This window comes from Pseudorca crassidens, chromosome 8 (assembly GCF_039906515.1).
Source record: "Pseudorca crassidens isolate mPseCra1 chromosome 8, mPseCra1.hap1, whole genome shotgun sequence".
Lineage (NCBI taxonomy): Eukaryota > Metazoa > Chordata > Mammalia > Artiodactyla > Delphinidae > Pseudorca > Pseudorca crassidens.
Window position 1 is genome coordinate 64243481 of NC_090303.1, and position 21532 is coordinate 64265012.

General features: G+C 43.0%; 1 protein-coding gene across 3 annotated transcripts in view; it reads left to right on the forward strand.

Moving 5' to 3' along the window:
* BMPER (BMP binding endothelial regulator) overlaps positions 1–21532 on the forward strand; it is a 262157-nt gene that overhangs the window by 57940 nt on the left and 182685 nt on the right. For all 3 annotated transcript variants that reach the window (XM_067746696.1, XM_067746693.1, XM_067746695.1), the window contains exons 4-6: positions 11505–11587; positions 15131–15221; positions 19221–19303. In XM_067746696.1, coding sequence (XP_067602797.1) covers positions 11505–11587; positions 15131–15221; positions 19221–19303 — 257 coding nt within the window. The remainder of the gene's footprint in view (positions 1–11504; positions 11588–15130; positions 15222–19220; positions 19304–21532) is intronic.

The following is a 21532-nucleotide window of genomic DNA, read 5'->3' on the forward strand; positions in this document are numbered from 1 at the left end:
GGATGATCTGTCCATTGGTGAAAGTGGGGTGTTAAAGTCCCCTACTATGAATGTGTTACTATCGATTTCCCCTTTTATGGCTGTTAGTATTTGCCTTATGTATTGAGGTGCTCCTACGTTGGGTGCATAAATATTTACAATTGTTATATCTTCTTCTTGGATCGATCCCTTGATCATGATGTAGTGTCCTTCTTTATCTCTTCTAATAGTCTTTATTTTAAAGTCTATTTTGTCTGATATGAGAATTGCTACTCCAGCTTTCTTTTGGTTTCCATTTGCATGAAATGCCTTTTTCCATCCCCTTACTTTCAGTCTGTATGTGTCTCTAGGTCTGAAGTGGGTCTCTTGTAGACAGCAAATATATGCGTCTTGTTTTTGTATCCATTCAGCCAATCTGTGTCTTTTGGTGGGAGCATTTAGTCCATTTACATTTAAGGTAATTATTGATATGTATGTTCCCATTCCCATTTTCTTAATTGTTTTGGGTTCGTTATTGTAGGTCTGTTCCTTCTCTTGTGTTTCTTGCCTAGAGAAGTTCCTTTAGCAGTTGTTGTAGAGCTGGTTTGGTGGTGCTGAACTCTCTCAGCTTTTGCTTGTCTGTAAAGGTTTTAATTTCTCCATCAAATCTGAATGAGATCCTTGCTGGGTAGCGTAATCTTGGTTGCAGGTTTTTCTCCTTCATCACTTTCAATATGTCCTGCCACTCCCTTCTGGCTTGCAGAGTTTCTGCTGAAAGATCAGCTGTTAACCTTATGGGGATTCCCTTGTGTGTTATTTGTTGTTTTTCCCTTGCTGCTTTTAATATGTTTTCTTTGTACTTAATTTTTGACAGTTTGATTAATATGTGTCTTGGCGTATTTCTCCTTGGATTTATCCTGTATGGGACTCTCTGTGCTTCCTGGACTTGATTAACTATTTCCTTTCCCATATTAGGGAAGTTTTCAACTATAATCTCTTCAAATATTTTCTCAGTCCCTTTCTTTTTCTCTTCTTCTTCTGGAACCCCTATAATTCGAATGTTGGTGCGTTTAATGTTGTCCCAGAGGTCTCTGAGACTGTCCTCAGTTCTTTTCATTCTTTTTTCTTTAGTCTGCTCTGCAGTAGTTATTTTCACTATTTTATCTTCCAGGTCACTTATCCGTTCTTCTGCCTCAGTTATTCTGCTATTGATCCCATCTAGAGTATTTTTCATTTCCTTTATTGTGTTGTTCATCATTGTTTGTTTCATCTTTAGTTCTTCTAGGTCCTTGTTAAATGTTTCTTGCATTTTGTCTATTCTATTTCCAAGATTTTGGATCATCTTTACTATCATTCTGAATTCTTTTTCAGGTAGACTGCCTATTTCTTCTTCATTTGTTAGGTCTGGTGGGTTTTTATCTTGCTCCTTCATCTGCTTTGTGTTTTTCTGTCTTTTCATTTTGCTTATCTTACTGTGTTTGGGGTCTCCTTTTTGCAGGCTGAAGGTTCGTAGTTCCTGTTGTTTTTGGTGTCTGTCCCCAGTGGCTAAGGTTGGTTCAGTGGGTTGTGTAGGCTTCCTGGTGGAGGGTACTAGTGCCTGTGTTCTGGTGGATGAAGCTGGATCTTGTCTTTCTGGTGGGCAGGTCCATGTCTGGTGGTGTGTTTTGGGGTGTCTGTACACTTATTATGATTTTAGGCAGCCTCTCTGCTAATGGGTGGGGTTGTGTTCCTGTCTTGCTAGTTGTTTGGCATAGGATGTCCAGCACTGTAGCTTGCTGGTTGTTGAGTGAAGCTGGGTGCTGGCGTTGAGATGGAGATCTCTGGGAGATTTTCGCCATTTGATATTATGTGCAGCTGGGAGGCCTCTTGTGGACCAGTGTCCTGAAGTTGGCTCTCCCACCTTAGAGGCACAGCACTGACTCCTGGCTGCAGCACCAAGAGCCTTTCATCCACACGGCTCAGAAGAAAAGGGAGAGAAAGTAGAAAGAAAGAATTAGTAGAAGTAGAAAGAAAGAAAGGAGGGAGGGAGGGAGGGAGCAAGAAAGGAAGGAGGGAAGGAAGAAAAAAAGAAAGAAGACAAAGTAAAATAAAATAAAGTAAGATAAAATATAATGAAGTTATTAAAAGTAATAATAATTATTAAGAGGAAAAAAAAAACCCAAAAAAACGGATGGATAGAACCCGGAACAAATGGTGGAAGCAAAGCTATACAGACAAAGTCTCACACAGAAGCATACGCATACACACGAAAAAAGGAAAAGGGGAAAGAATAATAAATCTTGCTCTCCAAGTCCACCTCCTTAATTTGGGATGATTGGTTGTGTATTCATGTATTCTACAGATGCAGGGTATATCAAGTTGATTGTGGAGCTTTAATCCGCTGCACCTGAGGCTGCTGGAAGAGATTTCCCTTTCTCTTCTTTGTTCTCACAGCTCCCGGGGCTGAGCTTTGGATTTGGCCCCGCCTCTGCGTGTAGGTCGCAGGAGGGCGTCTGTTCTTTGCTCAGACAGGACGGGGTTAAAGGAGCCGCTGATTCGGAGGCCCTGGCTCGCTCAGGCCGGGGGGGAGGGAGGGTCACGTAGGGCGGGGCGAGCCTGCGGCGGCAGAGGCCGGCGTGACGTTGCACCAGCCTGAGGCGCGCCGTGCGTTTTCCCAGGGAAGTTGTCCCTGGATCCCGGGACCCTGGCAGCGGCGGGCTGCACAGGCTCCCCGGAAGGGGGTGTGTGGAGAGTGACCTGTGTTTGCACACAGGCTTCTTGGTGGCGGCAGCAGCGGCCTTAGCGTCTCATGTCTGTCTCTGGGGTCCGCACCTTTAGCCGCGGCTCGCGCCCGTCTCTGGAGCTCCTTTAAGCAGCGTTCTTAATCCCCTCTCCTCGCGCACCAGGAAATAAAGAGGGAAGAAAAAGTCTCTTGCCTCTTCGGCAGGCCCAGACTTTTCCCCGGACTCCCTCCCGGCTAGCCGCCGTGCACTAACGCCCTGCAGGCTGTGTTCACGCCGCCAACGCCAGGCCTCTCCCGGCGCTCCGACTGAAGCCCGAGCCTCAGCTCCCAGCCCCGCTCGCCCCGGCGGGTGAGCAGACAAGCCTCTCAGCTGGTGAGTGCCGGTCGGCCCTGATCCTCTGTGCTGGAATCTCTCCGCTTTGCCCTCCGCACCCCTGTTGCTGTGCTCTCCTCCGCGGCTCCGAAGCTCCCCCCCTCCGCCACCCGCAGTCTGCGCCCGCGAAGGGGCTTCCTGGTGTGTGGACACTTTTCCTCCTTCACAGCTCCCTCCTGCTGGTGCAGGACCCGTCCCTATCCTTTTGTCTGTTTATTCTTTTTTCTTTTGCCCTACCCAGGTACGTGGGGAGTTTTTTGCCTTTTGGGAGGTCTGAGGTCTTCTGCCAGCGTTCAGTAGGTGTTCTGTAGGAGTTGTTCCACGTGTAGGTGTATTTCTGATGTATCTGTGGGGAGGAAGGTGATCTCCGCGTCTTACTCTTCCGCCATCTTCCCGGAAGTCTGCAAAGCCTGTTTTAAATGAACTCCTAAGGACACAACTTAAGCCCTAGAATGGCTAGTCAGGTTTTATGTTTATCCCTTTTGATTATACTTCCGTATATTCCTGGAGAACAGTGTCTGAAAAAATGGTTCATTAAAAAATTGTATTGGGCTGGGGTAGTCTGGGCCTTATTGACCAAGTCTAGGGGGTGGGGCTGCCCGATCAGGTGGCCCAGAAACAGCAAAGATTGGCAGACCTGTCTTCTCTGCTTCCCTGTACCATGTGGCATGAACCGATTTCAAAGACCATACGGTTGGTTTCATTTAAATAAATATGGCAGTTTGCATGCTACTCCCCCCCACCCCCCATAAAACAAGACAAAAATAAACCAGTAACTTGGAGCATCAAAGTTGATTTTGGAAAGAAAAGGCACCCTCCTGAAAATTAACTTAAAATGAGGTGTGCACAGTATGGGAAGAGGGGACCGAGAAGGTGTTGATATGTTTCTCATTTCTGAGGGTCAGTAGGTGCTGGTATGCTCAAGGACTTTCCTTCATTGTGTTCAGCCCTAGCTGACCTGGTCCATGGGGGACTGCGGATGGGGGTCGGTGTTAGAAGAGACAGACTTTGGCATCTGAGTTGCTCCAGGAAAACTTTGCTGTTTCTGGAGGTGGAATAGTGAATTGAACTAGTCTACCTGCCAAAAGAGAAGACAGGACGTCCAAGGAATGTCATTCTTTCGCCATTTCTTTTTCCCTGTGTTTTGCAGGAATAGCTGCAAATATTGGTGCTTACTATTTATTATTAATGAAATGAAACATTGATTAAGTACTTGCTACACACAAAGTATTGTAAATGACCTAGAATAGGTGTTTGAAAGGACAAGTCTTCTTGGAGTAGGAGCACAAAGAGCACACCCTCAGTGGGGAAGTTTCCAAGAAGGCTTCCTAGAGGCTGTGACCTTGAGTTGAATCTTGAAAGAGGAGTTAGCCAGGCAAAGAAGGAGAGCCTGGGTGACCTTTGTGTCCTTGTGGGGATGATGGAGTTGGAGGGAATGGAGGAGATCTGGGTTTTTCAAGACGGGACCAGCATTTGCGAAATCATAGGATGAGATTATCCGGCCATATTTGGGAGAATTCTAAGTGCAGCATGTCTGCAGTGTGGGGAGTTTGGGAGCAGCAGCAAAGAGAATAAATAAGTGAGTCAAGGCCAGACCTGAGAGTTGTATACGTTAAGAAGTTTGAATTTTATAGTAAAGTTCAGTGGTTTTCCATCCTGGCTGCACATTAGATTCCTCTTCCACTTCCTACCACCAGAGACTCTGATCCTACTGGTCTAGAGAAGAGAACTTGGGGATAGGTACCAGTATACACTTCAGCTGGGTTGAGAACCATCAGTCATTGATAGAGTTCAGGTATGTGAATGAGATAATAAGACCTGGATTTGAAAGAGCGCACACTGGTAGCAGTGCAGGAGGATGCCTGAAAAAGGACCCTATCCCAGCCAGAAGCAGTGAGCCTGTTGTAATAGTCCAGGTGAGGAACAACCAGCAGCTTAGTTGAGGCAGGAGTGGAGGGAATGGAAAGATAATTGGAAGAGAACATCTGGAAAGTGGGGGGAGGAGGGAGCAGGGTTGCGGGGGGGAGTGATGGAAAAAGGAAAATGTGGTCAGCTTGCCACAGAGAAGTCTTATAAGATAATAAGATAAAGGTTGAGTGTCCCCTTGGATTGGGCACGTGTAGGCAGCTGCAGCCCAAGAGAGTGACGTTTCAGTGAGATGACAGAGGCAGAAGCCGGATAGCCTTGAAGAACTTGAACGTATTTAAAGAAGTATTCGAGTTCATTAGGATCAGGGGAAGGTGGATAACCCCTGGGACCTAGATGGAGTTGCAGGAATGAAGGGAAAACACTGGAAAGGTAGGTTGGGGCCATGTTGTGAGGCCCTTGGGTGCCAGGGGTTAAGTTACTGGTAACGATAAGATGCAGTTCTCTGCTCTTAGGCTAAATGTTAACTTGAAAAAAGAGAGGATTAAGACTAGAAGGGTGAGACTGGGTGGAGCTAAGGCTCATTAGATGGCTAATGCTATCTTTTTTATGGTCCTGATGATTTTTAACAGCTATTTTAACAACAGAATGATGAAAATGTGTAGTATTCTGTCTCCCTTGGCATAATGTGGCTGCTGAAAAAGGTCACAGCTAATAGGAAAAGTGAGTTTTATTGCTTAATTGTGGATTCAATTTGTTTGTGTGCTTCCTGTTTCCATTGCCGAGTTGACCAGTTGACTAGTTAACTAGGCCAAGCGTCTCTGCAAGAGTGTCTGTTTAAAAAAGTGCTCTGAAATTCTTCCCCACCCTGAAAATATTTAATATAAAAAGCTGAAATACATGTACAAGTGATGTGTAGCTAGTTTAGGCTTGTTTTTGTATTATTTTAGTTTTGTATAGAAGAATCATTTGTGGCTACATATGATGGTTTAGCTCAAGGTTTCCCAGCCTTGGCACAGTTGACATTGTGAGCGGATTGATTCTTTGTTGCGCATTGTGGAGTGTTTAGCAGCACCCCTGGCCTCTGTGAACTAGAGACACGTAAGCATCTTTATTCCCGACCTGTGACATCTGAAAATATCTCCCAACATTACAAAAAGTCCTCTGGGTGGGGAATTGGAGGGGGAAGGCAAAATCACTCTAGATTGAGAGCTACTGGTTTAAATATATTACAGTGATTTAACCAGAAAATAATCACTTCTTCCTGCTACAGTATGGATGGTTTTCATGATGCTCGTGGAATCTAAAAAGCTTTTTATCACCCAAAGAAAACTAATGAATGTTTATAAATTCCCTTGTCGAAAGTTTATTTAAAAATATTTAAAGATAAAGGAAAAGTGACTTTACTGGTTGCCTAACCATTTCCCTGCCTGCCCAGCTTACCCACTTTTTCATTTAGTTCCTGGATCTGCTATCATTTAATTTTATAAGGACAGAGTTGATTCCCCCCGCCCCCGCCCCTGGCCATGAAGTCCTTAATGCAAAGGATATTATGAATTAGAAAGTGTCCAAATAATTCTGCCAATTTAGACCTGTATGTGAAAATGAGGATTTCATACAGGACCAGGTTCTAGTGTTAGTTTCACACCAAATGCCTTCTAACTTTGAGTAAGCCACTTTAATCTATTTTGTGCAAATTTTCTTACGTGTAAATGAAAGAGAGAAAGTAGATTATCTGCAAGTTTGCTTCTAGTTCTAAATATCTAAGATTGAAATCTTTTGATTGCTTCTTTGGGTTGCTCCTCCACCCCATGACACATCCCTCAATGCAGTACAACCCAAAATGTGCTCTGCAGGTCACCAATGGTCCAGAAACGACGGTGCCGGTCTACAATGAGAAAAGTACAGAATCGGAGAGTAAGCAACTAGAAATGTTTAGCATGATTCTACAAAGTAATTCTATACCTGTTACATATAATAATAAAAATTTATATTTTGCCTTAATCTTTTAAATTTAATTTTTATAGTAATCTATTATTATTTTATAAATTTATTTATTTACTTTTGGCTGCGTTGGGTCTTCGTTGCTGCGCGTGGGTGGGGGGCTACTCTTCGTTGCGGTGCGTGGGCTTCTCATTGTGGTGGCTTCTCGTTGCGGACCACGGGCTCTAGGCATGTGGGCTTCAGTAGTTGTGGCTCACGGGCTCAGTAGTTGTGGCTCGTGGGCTCCAGAGCACAGGCTCAGTAGTTGTGGCGCACAGGCTTAGTTGCTCCTAGGCATGTAGGATCTTCCCAGACCAGGGATCAAACCCGTGTACCCTGCATTGGCAAGTGGATTCTTAACCACTGCACCACCAGCGAAGTCCTATTATATATATATATTTTTTCATGTGCTTCAAGAAATCCTTTCATAATTGAGATTTTATTGGTTGTTTTGAGGATCAGTGCACAGACATTTCAATTTGTACACAATTCTCAACATACGTACCAAAAACCTAAAAAATCATATAGTTGTGATTCTTTTCTGAACAGTTATTCCAGTGACTTTCCAGCTTAAAATTTGGGGGCAAATTTTCCTTCACAGGATATCAAGTACCAATATCTTCAAATATTGATATGCTGTTACATTGTAAGTCCCACTAATTCACAATTTAATATCATATATACTACATACTCAAATTGTTCTCAGCACATTAACAGTTACTAGAAGAACTGGATTACCACGACCAAAGATGTTACAGAATGCACAAAATTCTGCCCAGGAGAGCCAAGATCAAGGGGTGAGTGGTTTGCTTTAGGAGACAATTCTACCAAAAACAACGTGGGAAGAGAAGTAATTTAAAGTGTTTAAGACATTAAATGCACAACTGACTCCAAACTGCCATTTAGTGTGCTTTGTATTATAGGATAGAAAAGCTACCCTCCATCTGTGGAATGTTAAGCTGACACCCAAGACAATCAAACCTCCCATATTCAATATCCCACTATTTTCTGGTTGTACCAAAAAATAAACAACCAACAAATGATTTCACCTCTTAAAAAAAAGCATTTATACTTAAAAAATGGGATGAGGTGGGATTCCTTCCTTTTTAAAAATGTTTCTAGAGCTACTAAAAAACTTGCATTTACAAAATAGTTGATAAAAATATTCCTCTGGGTTGTACAAGAAGGGAAACAGGGACCACTGATAGGACTAGGTGTGTGATATTAATCAGACTTGGCTTCTTTCTCTCCTGCTTCATCAGAAGCTGGGCTCTCCTCATTTTTAGTTTCTCCATTTTCTGCAGGTAAGTCTTCTTTAGTCTCTTGGTTAGCCACTTCAGCCTGTTTTCCCTTTGCTCCCCTTTTCCCTTTTTTTTTTTTTTTTTTGGCAGTACGCGGGGCTCTCACTGTTGTGGCCTCTCCCGTTGCGGAGCACAGGCTCCGGACGCGCAGGCTCAGAGGCCATGGCTCACGGGCCCAGCCGCTCCGCGGCATGTGGGATCTTCCCGAACCCGGGCACAAACCGGTGTCCCCTGCATCGGCAGGCGGACTCTCAACCACTGCGGCACCAGGGAAGCCCCCCTTTTCCCTTTTGTTTGCACTTTTTTTTCAGAAGATTTATCCTTTCCTGCCGCCTTTTTTGGCTTCCTTTCCACTTTTGCAGGAGCCGGTTTAGCTGACAACCTCGCCGATCTCCTCTTGGGCTCCTCCTTCGCCGCCCCCTTGGCGGAGCTGACCTTCCTCTTGGGCATCGTGGCGGCGGGGCGGGCGCGTGCCGGGTGCATGCTGGGTGCCTGCGGGCCGCGGCACGCCGAGAGCCTTCGCGAAGCTGGGCTGCCTGGCCGCTGCCGCTCCTCCCAACGCCCGAGCTGCTTCACTATTATATTTTATGAAAGTATTGGCCCACATTGGATTGAAAGAACAAAAGCAAAACAAACCTTTCACTAGAGATGGTTTGAGAAACACTGCCTCAATGTATGATGAAAAATTTGCTTTGCCTCTTTTTCTACCCTGGCCAATAGTAGTTATTTAATATATTCCTCCTCTGGAGTTTCAATGAAAAGAGGGACAAGATATTGCCTGTCTGCCCTATTAACAGCATAAAATTGGTGGTAAATAGATTTTATTATAAAGAAATTTGCCTTACAGAGAATAAGAAGTAAGTCTGGAGTAAATCTGAGGTTCCCTTTCATTGTGTGTATGTGTGAGTCTTCACACAGCTCGTGTTAGTGTCTTGCATTAAGATGTTTATCTTAGAACATGAACCCAAAGAGCAGTGAAAATGTCCTTTCTGAAATTATCTTATCCCCAAGAATCCCTTACATATGAAATCTACTAGGATGCTTTGTCTATTGGAGTCTCCAGAACCAATCAATGCTGTTGAGGGTAGGTAAGGTATGGATTATACTTTTGAAAGAGGTTAACGCCTATATTTTTGAGTCTATTCATTCATTCAGACTCATCCGGCATTTGGGAAAATCTATTATATGGACTCAGGTGTGGTAGACTGACATGTCAACAAGGGCAGTTAAGCAATGAAGCTCATCATAATTTGACCTGGGTCTTTATATGTTAATCTGTGGTGGAGGAGCCAGCCTTCCAGTTGAGTTATTTGAAGCAGAAAACATTGCTGGGTTCCCTGCATTGTGGACCACTGGTGCCAATACCTTTTACCCCATTTTGGGTGGAATAATCCAGAGAGGTCTGCCCTACTCCTGGAAGCCCTTTGCACATGGCCTGGCATTGTTTGGGAACAGTCTCTTGGCCTGCAGTTCCTGCCTGGTCTATATGGGCTTGTAGTGTACTTCCTCCTTCAAAGTAAAAAAGGCAAGCTCTTTGCCTGCCCTATTAGCAGCATAAAAATCACTCTTTCTTTCAGTTTTTTTTTTTAATCCAGAGGCTGAAAATATATAACATATTTGGAAACTCCACTGGCAGACTTGGCAGGCATTTCATATTTACTTGGACTTAACATGAATTGGATTTGGTCTTCTGATTTCCCCACCTCCATCTCTCGGAACAAGTTATTTATTAACCGAGTAAGTCTGTGGTAGTGGATCAGACATGCGCATGGCACGTCTTTTGTAAGTGCGTTTGTTCCGTAAGATTTATGCTAGCCCAAATTATTTTATACTTGTTTTCATTGTTGAAAATTTACTGTGTTCATTCTGGGTTTGGCGTAAGTATTTGTAGTGTGCTAGGCGTTCCTGTGGTTGAACATTTTATCGCTGTAACACTTCATGCAAAGGAAATTAAAAAATATAGAGTGAAAGCATTTCCTAATATGGTTCCAATCAGCTGTGTACTTTAGTAATTTGATTTGTAGGAACTAGAGAGAAGAGTATTACTGAGCTCTTTTCAGTCATTCATAATTCTCTGGGAATTCAAATCATGGTTCCAAGTTTATGAAAACATCTATTGAAATCTTAAGTCCTTTATTTTTCTGTTTGTATTGAGGTTGTTTTTTTGTTTTGTTTTGTTTTGTTTTTTTATTACCACTGCAGTATCTAAAAGAATTCAGAGAAGGAGGTGAGTCTCCTCTTTGTATCTTGGACAAGAAAAACTGATGGGAATTGAGGTTGATTGGCTTGGCAGAAGTCAGTCACTGGTACAGAGGGGCAGGCCCTTTTATTTCTGCATTATCCCATGTGTGTGTTCCTGCTGCTGTACTCCTTGGACTAAGCAGTTGGGCTATAATTGGTAAATTCCATTTGCCTGGTGTGCTCCTAATAATCTATTGTGCAATTACTAGTGGCATAGCCAGGTGCATCTTCCCGGAAAATGTAACTCACAAGGTGGAGGATGTTATTTGGGCAAACTAATTCAAGATCTAGGTTGTGATCCTTGCATCATTATTTCTTTGGCTCTTTCTCTACAGAGACTTAAACTTGTTTCCTTTTCTGAGAATCTCTGGCCTTTGACTTCTGTTTTTGCCAATGAATAAGCATGACTTCTGTTTTGGCTAGTGAATTAACATGTGATAATCCATATATTGTTAGTTTCAGATTTCCTTAATCTAGTTCACACCTAAAAGTAAAATCAAAGTGAAATATGAAATCATAGCTCTTAGAGCTTGGAGGCAAGGCTTGGAAGGTTTCATCTGTTGAAGACAGTAGTAGCTTGTCAGGAGTCTTAGATGGGTGTAGAATTTTGCAATCATTTCCTATATTTTAATTTTTTGCTTTTATTTCTTACCATGTTTTACATTTCCCTCTTGACCTTCAGCAATCTTAAGTTCATGTAGTGTTGTGTAAAGTCCCCTTTCACAGTGGTGTTTTGAGCCCTGGTCCTCCTCATACTTGACTAGGCATAAATAAAGTCACGAGGTTATGCATTTTGGCCAAGAGAGTTCATCAATCAGTGGTTTTCTATTTGAAAATATAGTCTGTGAGGTTAATCTTTTCAGTAGTCAAAGAATTAATGTAAGCGAAAGCTAGTGGATATTCAGCAGTCTTAGTTGTGTTTGGAGGAAAATAGCCAAGGAGCATGGTGGTTCCTATGATCGCTAGTTCTGGCTTAGAAGACATAACTTCTTTTGCTTCAAAGATAAAGGAAACCCACATTCATTCTTGGCCTTTCTTCCTGCTTCTGTGTTTCGTCTAGGTTGTACCTATGAAGGAAGTACCTATAACAGCTCCTTCAAATGGCAGAGTCCTGCTGAAGCCTGTGTCCTGCGCCAGTGCCAGGTAAAGTCCATCTATTTTACTCTCCAGTGAGAAGAAATCCATAAAGTCCTCTTCAGAAAACCTTTTCCGATATCACAGAACAAAACTCCAAAGAAAAAAGCAAAACAAAAATGAGAAACAAATGAAAAACCAACTGTATCCTTGTCCAAATTTATTGTGACAGTCACCATAACAAGACAGTTACAGGATAGATATTGCATGGGACTTGCTTCCGGAAACGCATAGCAGAATTGTTCACCATTGTTAAACTGTGCCTGGAAAAACTCTGAGAAGATGCATATGTCCTTGGGGAAAATTCATGTCTTCCTGTGAGTCAGCTTTGCAAAACACAAATTCTTATTAGCAGAAAGAGGTATTGTTAGAGGATATATGTTTCCCTTTTTTTGATTTAGAAACATTTTGAGCAGGAGCCAGTCTGCAGACTGTGTTAAATCAAAGCAATTAGTACATTGTAACCTCAGTGATTTCAACGCAACAAATTTAAGAACCACCAGTTTGGATCCTAGGGAGCCCACTGTGCCTGGTGCTTGCTGAACTCTGCAAAGAGAACTGTTTCCCTGTGGCTCTAATCGTTACAGGTCTTAAACAGGCAAGATAAACCAAAGGGGAAATGAAGAATTGAAATTGTCTAATTCCTTTTCTTTAAAGAAATACTCTGTTAAAAAAATGATCATCTAATTTTGACATAATTTAAAAATTTTTCTCTGTAGAGAAGATACTGTTAAATCATTTTCCCCCAGTCTCATTTCACTGTTCAAGGGTATACTTTTGCATTTAAAGGAGAACCAAGGTTAGTATAATAATGCATATTTCTCTCTGATCTTATCGCAAGTATATTGACATTTAGTTTATTGAAATCTAGATTTTATGTAATCATGTTCTTTGCATAAGCCCACAGTGGGCATGTTCACTCGTAAGATCTTCAGTTACTTGTTCAGTTAAATGTTCAGTTTATTTATGTAGTAATCTAAATTATTTATGAAAATAAGCAGTAGTTAGAACAGATATGAATAATAGATTAATTGACTCAATAAATATTTGTTGAATTTTTACCCTGAGTTATACATGCAGTCAGCTTTATGGAACAAAATAATGACAGCAATGACTTTTAATAACATGAAAAGCCCACATTCATTCTGAAATTTGCATCACCCCATCCCCACCCTGCTTCTTGACCGACGTGATTTCCAATCTTTGAGAGGGACACTCCGAAAGCCATGGTTACACTGTCTTTCAAACAAGATGATTGCATGCCTTTTGGAGTGTAGTGTAACATTTTTATACAGTAGTCAGAAGTCTTGACAGTCTTCCAGTTGCATGGACCAGTGGTGAATTTTGCTGCCTTTGGATGAAGGCTTTGTTTAAATTAAATGGAAACTATTATCTGGGAGGGAATATTCTGTTGACTGAATAACACATCAAGGCTTCATCAATTGTGAATATCGGCTTTGGTCACTAGCCATTCACCAGCGGCCAGAGAGAATGTTGCAGGAATATCGAATTATTACTGGAAGAGATCTTAAAGACCAACATCCCTGGGAGTGAGGAAATGCTGAACTATAGACTGGAGTTCAGAAAGGGGACGTTAGCTACCAGGAATGAACTTTGCCTTTTAATTTTTTTCCTTTTATAATACTTTGCCTACGCCCTGTTAGCTAGTTTCAAAATATTATTTCACTCAATAACCATAAAAGCAAACTTCTGTTAAGGTAGTTACAAAAAGCTGCTCCTCTGCTCAGCTGGTACCTTCCCACTCTTGCTTACTTTCTTCCTTCTTTAGGGAAGGAGACTTCATCTCAATGCAGGAAATGACCATTTACTGGTACCCATCAGGGAAGTCTTCCTTTAAGATCCTCCTCTGCACAGTGACACAATTGCAACCTCTCTCTCCAAGATCTTCTCTTCTCAGGGTGTAGAATCAGTAACAGAAGAGAGAGTATAGTGTAGTGAGTAAAATATGGGCATTGCCATTCACATAACTTGTTACTTAACCTCTCTAGACCACATTTTCATCACCCATAAAATGAGATAGTACTACCTCATAGGGTGGTCGTAAGAATAAGCAACACTGTCATTTAAAACACTTCTGGCTGAGCCTACAAGTACTGGGTACAACTAGATACCAGACAGATAACAGCTAGTCTAATGATCTGGTTTATTTCCATTTGAGTTGAAATCCAACTTATTTCTTATGTCTTCGTACTGAAGGAGTTCTGATGGTGGAAAATTTACCTTTATTTTCCACTTTTAGTGTCTTACTGGAAGAGGAAAATCTGAAGATCAGAGACAGGAAATTCATGCTGGGAAGTAACCTGAATCCTCCATCTGGATTGCAGATACTAAAGGGAAATTGATCCTGGGCTTTTTGCATTGCTTCAGTTACATAACTAAAGCCCAGTTCCTTTTTTGATGTTGTATGTTGCTGGTATTTTGGCATTTTTTTTCCTTCACAAATGTGATATAGACCACAATAAATTCCCCTGGTAGTGGAAGCCTCAGGTCTGACAGATATGAAGGCAGTTAGGATATAACCTTCCTTGTTGGATTGAGATGATATGGTAGCAGAAACGATGAAGAAAATTATCTAGTTGTCAAATTGTTACATAGTTTTTTAGCTTTCGTTACCACTCCCCTGAAAACAAAATTGAACAAACAAACAAACATACAAATCCATTTCATAAAATGGGTAGAGAATATAGAGAAAAATCCCTCAAAGACCAACTCTGAAAATTAATTAAAAAAATGTTTTAATCGACATTAAAATACTAGAGTCCCAAGATCAGTTTGCAAATGAGTCCCTTGATTTCATTATTAAGACCAAAAGTGTTTATTTTGACAGAACATAATATGAACGTTAAAATAGTTTTATGTAATCTCTTCATCTGATGACTGACAGCCACACTGTCTGCGAGGCCCAGAGAAATTTCTAAGATTGCAGAGCTGGTGTCTAGTTATTCCTGGAAGGGTGGTGAGGATTTAGGTCTCCAGATGCCAGTCTGGAATATTATGTTTGTACTCTGCCTTATAATTAATGGCTTAAAGTGCAATAACAATTACAGAAAATATAGTCAGTGTTGAAAACTTAAAACAATTGTGAATGAACAGCTAGACTCTGTTAGCTACTGACTGACAGCATGGAGGTTTTAAATACTAGATTTAAAAGAAAGAAAGGAAGGACTGAAGGAAAGAAGGAAGGAAGAAAGAAAGAAAGACAGAAAGAGAAAGAAAGAAAGGAAGGAAGAAAGAAAGAAAGGAAGGAGGAAAGAGAGAGACAGGGAGGGAGGGAGGAAGAAAGAAAGGAAATTAAAGTCAAAGAGAAAGAACTAGAACAGGGAATAGAACAGGTACAGGATTTGCACTTTGAGATGGGGCGAGCTGGGGCCATCAGACTTCATTTGTGCCATATATCTCTGCACCTGACACCCATCCCACCTTTGCACTTTTTGTGTTTGAATTCTTCTCCTACTAAGTTGATTACTTTCCAAAAGTAAGTCCTCAGTGGGAATTCTGGGCTGACTTTCCTTGCGGTGTTCTGTTTTTCAGGAAGGCGTTGTCACAGAGTCTGAGGTGCGATGTGTCGTTCATTGTAAAAACCCTTCCAAGCATCTGGGAAAATGCTGCCCCACTTGTCCAGGTAACATTCTCAGGAAGGGGAAGGCGGCGAGGCTCCCTGGTACAGTACAACACTGTTGAAATCCCTCTGGGTTCTCACAGGAATGCATGATTTTCCCCACTCCTGCCTGGAATTTTTCTCACTTTACGTCTGTGTACCTAATGGGTTAGGAGAGCAAACTCCTTTTCTTAGAAGTGTCCGGTTGGACTCTGGCGTGTCCGGGATGACTGCAACGTGCTGTAGGTCTTGGCAAGGATGCTTCAGGCTCCGGAGGCCTGCTTTCCACTCCACAGGGCCACAGGTAACGCTTATTTTGGAAGGAAAGGCTGTGGCTTTCGCTTACTTCCAGAAATGTCTTTTTACTGCTTCATATTGCAATACCTTGGCCAGAGCTCGCCTTGGTGATGAGGCGACCAGATGTTTTCTGAACACCGAGAGCTGTGTCCCTAAGATGATTTAGTTAGGGCTTTGCTGGTTTCAGTTTTCGGCGTGGCGCAGTGAGTGGGACCCACTGTCTTTTTAGAGGGTCCCACGGCCTAGCTGACAGCAAAGGGATCTTTCCTTTCCAGTGGGTGGGGTGTTTCCTCTTACTTTTCTGCACAGGATTACAAAGGCCGCCTGCATCTTCTCTTGCCCTTAGGTACCAGCCTGGGGATTTTGAGGTGAGAGATTTTTTTCTGATCCCTTAAGCCTCTGGCCCATGCTCTTCGACAGATGTTCTGCATTTTGGGTTTTACTCTGCGTGCTTTTCCTCACTGGAGGCCATACTCACAACTACTTCTCTTTGCTTTTGAAGTTGATCTCCAAAGGGCCTTCTGTACTGCAAACCTCCCCGGGAATTGGTGAAGGCATCGCCATGGGATGCTTTGTGAAGATAAGCTCTTGGTCTCTTCCCCTCCACACACTCTGCCATGTGGGCAGACCGGGGCCCTTCCAGTCCAGCCTTCCCTCATCTTTGAATGACAATAAGGACAGTCTCTCTCCACTACTTCTAACCTTTCTGAGTTCCCTGGACAGTCTTTATTGAGCCAAACTTCCTTTTCACACTGGGATTTCTGTGAAGCTTGTATTATTGGATAAGCTTATGTGAAGGCCAGAAACCAGTTGAAAGTAAAATAATTCTTTCCATAATTCACTTATTTTGTATCTATCACACACAGTTTGCTTGAGTACTTTCCCCCTCTGAATGCACTGAATGCTTTACATCATGTAACCATCCTCTAAAATGCCTAAGGGATCTTTATTATGTTAGCTCACTGATACTCTAGTCTGCACATGGAAATCACCTGGGAAGATTTAAAAAATAAATCTTGATACCCAGGCTGCCTCCCAGACCAATTCCATCAGAATCTCTGAGGGCGACACTCAGGCCTCCCAGAAAATTTCTGTACACAGCCAAGCTTGAGATTGATAACAGAGCAAATTTTATATTCCATAGAGATTTAAAAGGTATCGAAGCTCTTAAGTATTAATTCAGTTCTGTTGAGTAGACTGTTGCTTTACTGATATAGAATCAACTTGGCATATATAATATTCCTTCTCACTTAGGAGATAGTCATATTTTTAGTCTGCCTTTGAAAGTGTGCATATACAAACAGCAGAGTGAATTTATTTCAGCAGTTGAAGTTATCATATTTGAGCAGTTGCTTCTCTCACTTTGTTTTTGAGTTGCGTTCCGAGGAAGGAAAGGCTGAGCTCCGTGATTGCGTATATTATAATGCTAAGTCCCCACCACCATCCCAGTGAGGGATGAAGTACTGTCTGTAGTTCATCCAGGAAGAAATTTGACTCAGTGAGTATAAGTACCTGCCCAATGCCCAGGAGTGAGTAAGGGCTAAAGGTGGGCTTGGGGTCTGGCCCCTTTTCTTTCTTGGGCCCCATACTGCACTACCTCCCCCTATCCCCACACTGTGATAATTTTTCAACTTGGGTCCAGATGCCCTAGGAGGCAGATCTTTAAAAGTTAGCTTGCCAGTGCTATACACCAGCCCCCTGACACCTGGGCAGGCGCTGTGCCCTTGGTTATGGGGTCAAGAATCAACTTTACTCTCTCTCCTTAATTTCAAAGGCCAACTTTTGGGATGCAAATCAGAAGACTCAGAAGAGGCCACATCCAGAATGCATTATGCTGTGTCTTGGGAAGGAGCCCTCAGCCAAGTCTAGATAGGGACAGTTAAGTGAAGCCTTGGGGTATTATCCTTGTAATTCAGAAGGACTGGCATCTGTCATTGATCATGGAATGGTATTCCACATAATGACAAACACATACAGCTTGTGGTCAGTTTCTTCCTGAAACAGATTTCAGGGCATTTTTGGTTGTCTGCTCCTTCCTTTTCATCTGACTCTTTGCTCAAGGAGGTTGGGTCGTGATGGGAACAGTTTGCGTGCAATTTTCATTTAAAATTTCCTTATTTAAATTGTCAAATGTAGATTGTGCAGTTAACCTGTCTGGCAATCCGTATGACAGAACCAGTGGTGCAAACATATATGAAAGCATTGGAGACCCTTTGTTGGAAGTGTCCTTTGAAAAGAGACGACTGGGCACCTGCCATTATTAATGGTGCTGAGATAGAGCCACTGGGAGGGTCCCAAGCTTAGCAAGTCTCCCTGCATCAAAGGGAATAGCAGGAGGTAGCTGATGACTGACTGGCTCTGGGTGTGGGCCTCAGAAAGACCTTAAAGCCACAGTTCACTCAGCCATTCAGCTTCAGTAGCATTTGTCCCCGTGTCTTTCAGTTGAACAAAGGGCTCCATATCTAGCTTTAAAATGAATAGGTCTAGTGGCCAGGTCGGGTGGTTATGGGCAATGCTCATATGTTCAGATGTTCCCTTTGTCAGGAACCAGCTGCTTTGAGAGTTTGGTGGGTTCTGTTGATGACTTCATTGGACAGGCCTTGAACACCTACTCTCAGGGACATGAGTCAGTCTTTCACAAGAGCCCCTTTTGCTGAGTTTCACCCATTGGAAGTGCTGCTTCCAGCACTGTCTGCTATGTGGAAAGTGACCTCAGCTATTCTGGCAAAGTACCTCGTGATGACAGTCCTGAGGGAAGTGGATTTGCCATTAGCTGACGGTCCTCCCGTGGCCCATGTGACACAGGGTTGCTGGCCAGCCTGTGCTTCCAGTCGCCTGTGAGATCACTTGAGAATACAGCAGGGACCTGGTCGTCTTTCTGAATAGGAGGCACCTCCTGGGCTTTTGATCCTATATTTAGCCAAGCTTAGTGGGGGCATCTTAGGCCCTTTAGCAGCACGTAGGGTGGGGCTGAGAACCTGTGTGGCACCTCCAGCCTTGCCTCTGTCCTTTCTTCTCTTGGTGCCTGCCCTTCTGTATGGTATGGCCAGTGGGTCAGAGCTGAGTTCACATCCCAGCTCTGCCACCTGCCCAGCTGAGTGAGTTGCTTTCTCTCTCTAGGCCATGTTTTCCTCATCTGTGGGGACAGTGATAAGAGTTTGTGCTTTGTAGGCTCACTGAAGATGGAGTGAGATCAGGGGTGTGAAGGGTCTGATAGAGGCTGGGGGCACTTCTGCCGCTCCAAGTGGCAGCTCTTCGTGTCATTTGCTCCTTAGCTCATCCATGACTTCTGTTGCTTGACCTTCTCTTTGCCTCTTCTGACCCCTCTGGGATTTGGTTCCCTGGCTGTGGTTAGGGTAGTCCTGGTGAGCTCCTCAGGCTCTGCAGGGCTCAGAACCCTGCACTGATGCTGCTTAGGCTGACCTGGCTTCCAACGTCTTATTTGCTTTCTAGTATCTTCGGGTTTCTGGACCCATGTCAATCTTTGGTATTCCATATATATATATATATATATATAAAATTTTATATCTATATTATATCTATCTATCTATCTACCTATCTACCTATCTATCTATCATTTTACCATGAAGCATTCTTGTTCTCTGGTTGAAGAGGACACTGTGCTAGGCGGGGGTGAAGGTGGGGATGGATGTGCGGTGGATAGAAGGATAGTGTCGAGCTGAATCAAGGTGCTGCCCTAAATCGAAATTCTTCTTTGCTTTCTAGGCTGTGTGTTTGAGGGGGTGCAGTACCGAGAAGGGGAGGAATTTCAGCCAGAAGGAGACAAATGTATCAAGTGTTCCTGTGCTGTAAGTACTGCCCTGGATGTTCCAAGGGCGTTCCTTCTGGTTAATTGTGGCTGGGACTCACCAAGAGCAGCCCTAGGTCTCCTTATGGTCTCTCCTCCTCTCCCTCCTGATGTGGAACCAAGGGAAAAGCTCATCACCCTAAGGCGGGGTTCTCAGCCTTGGTGGTGTTAACTTTCTGGGCTGGGTAGTTCTTTGTGGTGGCAGCTGCCCTGCGCATTGTAGGATGTTTAGCAGCATCCCTGGCCTCTGCCATTGGAGTTTAGGAGCACTCCTCCCCTCAGTTGGGACAAGCAACAATGTCTGCCGACATTGTCATGTGTGTCTTGGAAGACTGATTGACAACCACTGGTCTAAAGAGTGAGGGAGAGAGGCTGATTCCCTCCACCTATATTCTTTTTTGGGAAGACACGGATTCTCTGTTCTTCGGGCCCGAGAAGCTTCTTGCTTAGGCAGCTGTTGAGTTCTTTAGTGCAGTCAAATGGGAAGCAGATGGAGAGAAGCTGATCTGAGGATTGGTCAATTATGTTGAGGGGAACGGACGGGAGGAAATGCCTCTAAACCATGGATTCAGGGCGGAGAAGGGATTAGTGAGACAAAACCAGAGACTTGCCTTTCTAGGCATTGTTGATTTGTAATTCATATGCTAAGGATATCTTCAGAGTGCTCAGGAATGCAAAAAGGAATTTGGGGTAATAATTTTAATTTTATAATTTTAAAGAGATCTTTTTTATTAATGTCTTTTAGATTTGGAGTAAACTCATTGGTGGTGATGGTGGTGATGGTGATGATAGGGACTCTAGCCTTAAACCGCTGCTCCAAGCTATTTACAGTAGGGAGTTAGTACAACCATATATTTTTTAAGCTTTTAATCTTTTGTAATAAAGAACATACAGTACTCATCTCAGAATATTAAAAAAATACATAGGGAACTTCAGCATCCTAATTTCACCAAAGCAGAATCATATGTGGATCATCATAAATCATAGTATTTGTCATTTCTCTACATGTCTTTTCCAAAATATTTCCCCCATCCTATAGCACATATGCATACACAACCTAGAGGGTCCACATTAAAGTAAACATGACCAAGGGTGATGGTTTTTGCAAGGGGAAGGAAGAAAGCAAGGAGGGGAGGGAAGGAGAGAGGGAAAGAGAGAGAGGATATTTATATCTATATCTGTATCTATCTATAGTCACATACTCAAATGCACTCAAGGTATTCAGATTCCGTGTGTTTTTAAACACATTGCGCGCTGATCGAAACACCCTGGAGGGCCAAGTTCAGGCCCCTGCAAGTCCTGCTTTCATTTTCAGCTGGAGAAAGAAAAATCCAAAGGTGTGGTTGCTTGCCCAAGCTTTCCTGCTTCGTGAGTTCCTCCAGACCTATATTCTACATTATTTTCTATATCCCTATATTCTAATCTTCTACATTCCTATATTCCTAATCCTCTATTCTTTCTAGTTCTCCACGTTGCCACCCTCAGCATGTAAGGGGCAGCTAATGGTGTTGACTGTGTCCCTGACGTCAGTCTGTGAGTTACTAGCACAGGGAGAAGGGACTGTGGAGCTCTTGCTTGGGGACAGGACATTTGTGAGTTGGCTTGGGTATCGGGAGGGTCATAAGAGCAGTTTTTCTTTTCGTGAATACAAAAATTTGAGGCCTAAGCTTTCTTTTTTGCAGCTTGTTATTAATATAAATTGGTTTTTAATATGCTTTTATTTTGCGATCTTTTGATGTAGTACACTCATAAAAGAGATAATGTTTTAGCAGCAAATGGCCCTGTCCTGAGAGTGGCAACGGGGCAGATGTTTGTTTAGAAGGCAGTATTGCAAATGTGCGGTCTGGCTCTGGCCCTGTGAGGCTTGGAGTGCGTGAGAGTGTGAGGAGGTGGGTGGGTAGCAACAGTGGGCTACAACATATATGTGTATGTATATGTGTACATATATGTGCACACAAACACGGACACCCGTATTTTTATATCTCTGAATGTGAATGTGTATAGGTACATACACAGACATCAATATTTTTATATCTCTGAATATGAATGTGTATAGGTACATACATGTACCCGTTTAGGTATACGCACGTCTGTAGAACACTGGATCACTAGCTTTTTCCTGAACCCATTACTTTCTTATGCCTCCTCTTCTTTGCTCATGCCACTGCCCCTGTCTGGAATCCCTTTTCCTCCTTCACCTGGTTAGTGCTTGGCCTTTCAAAGTCAGTTA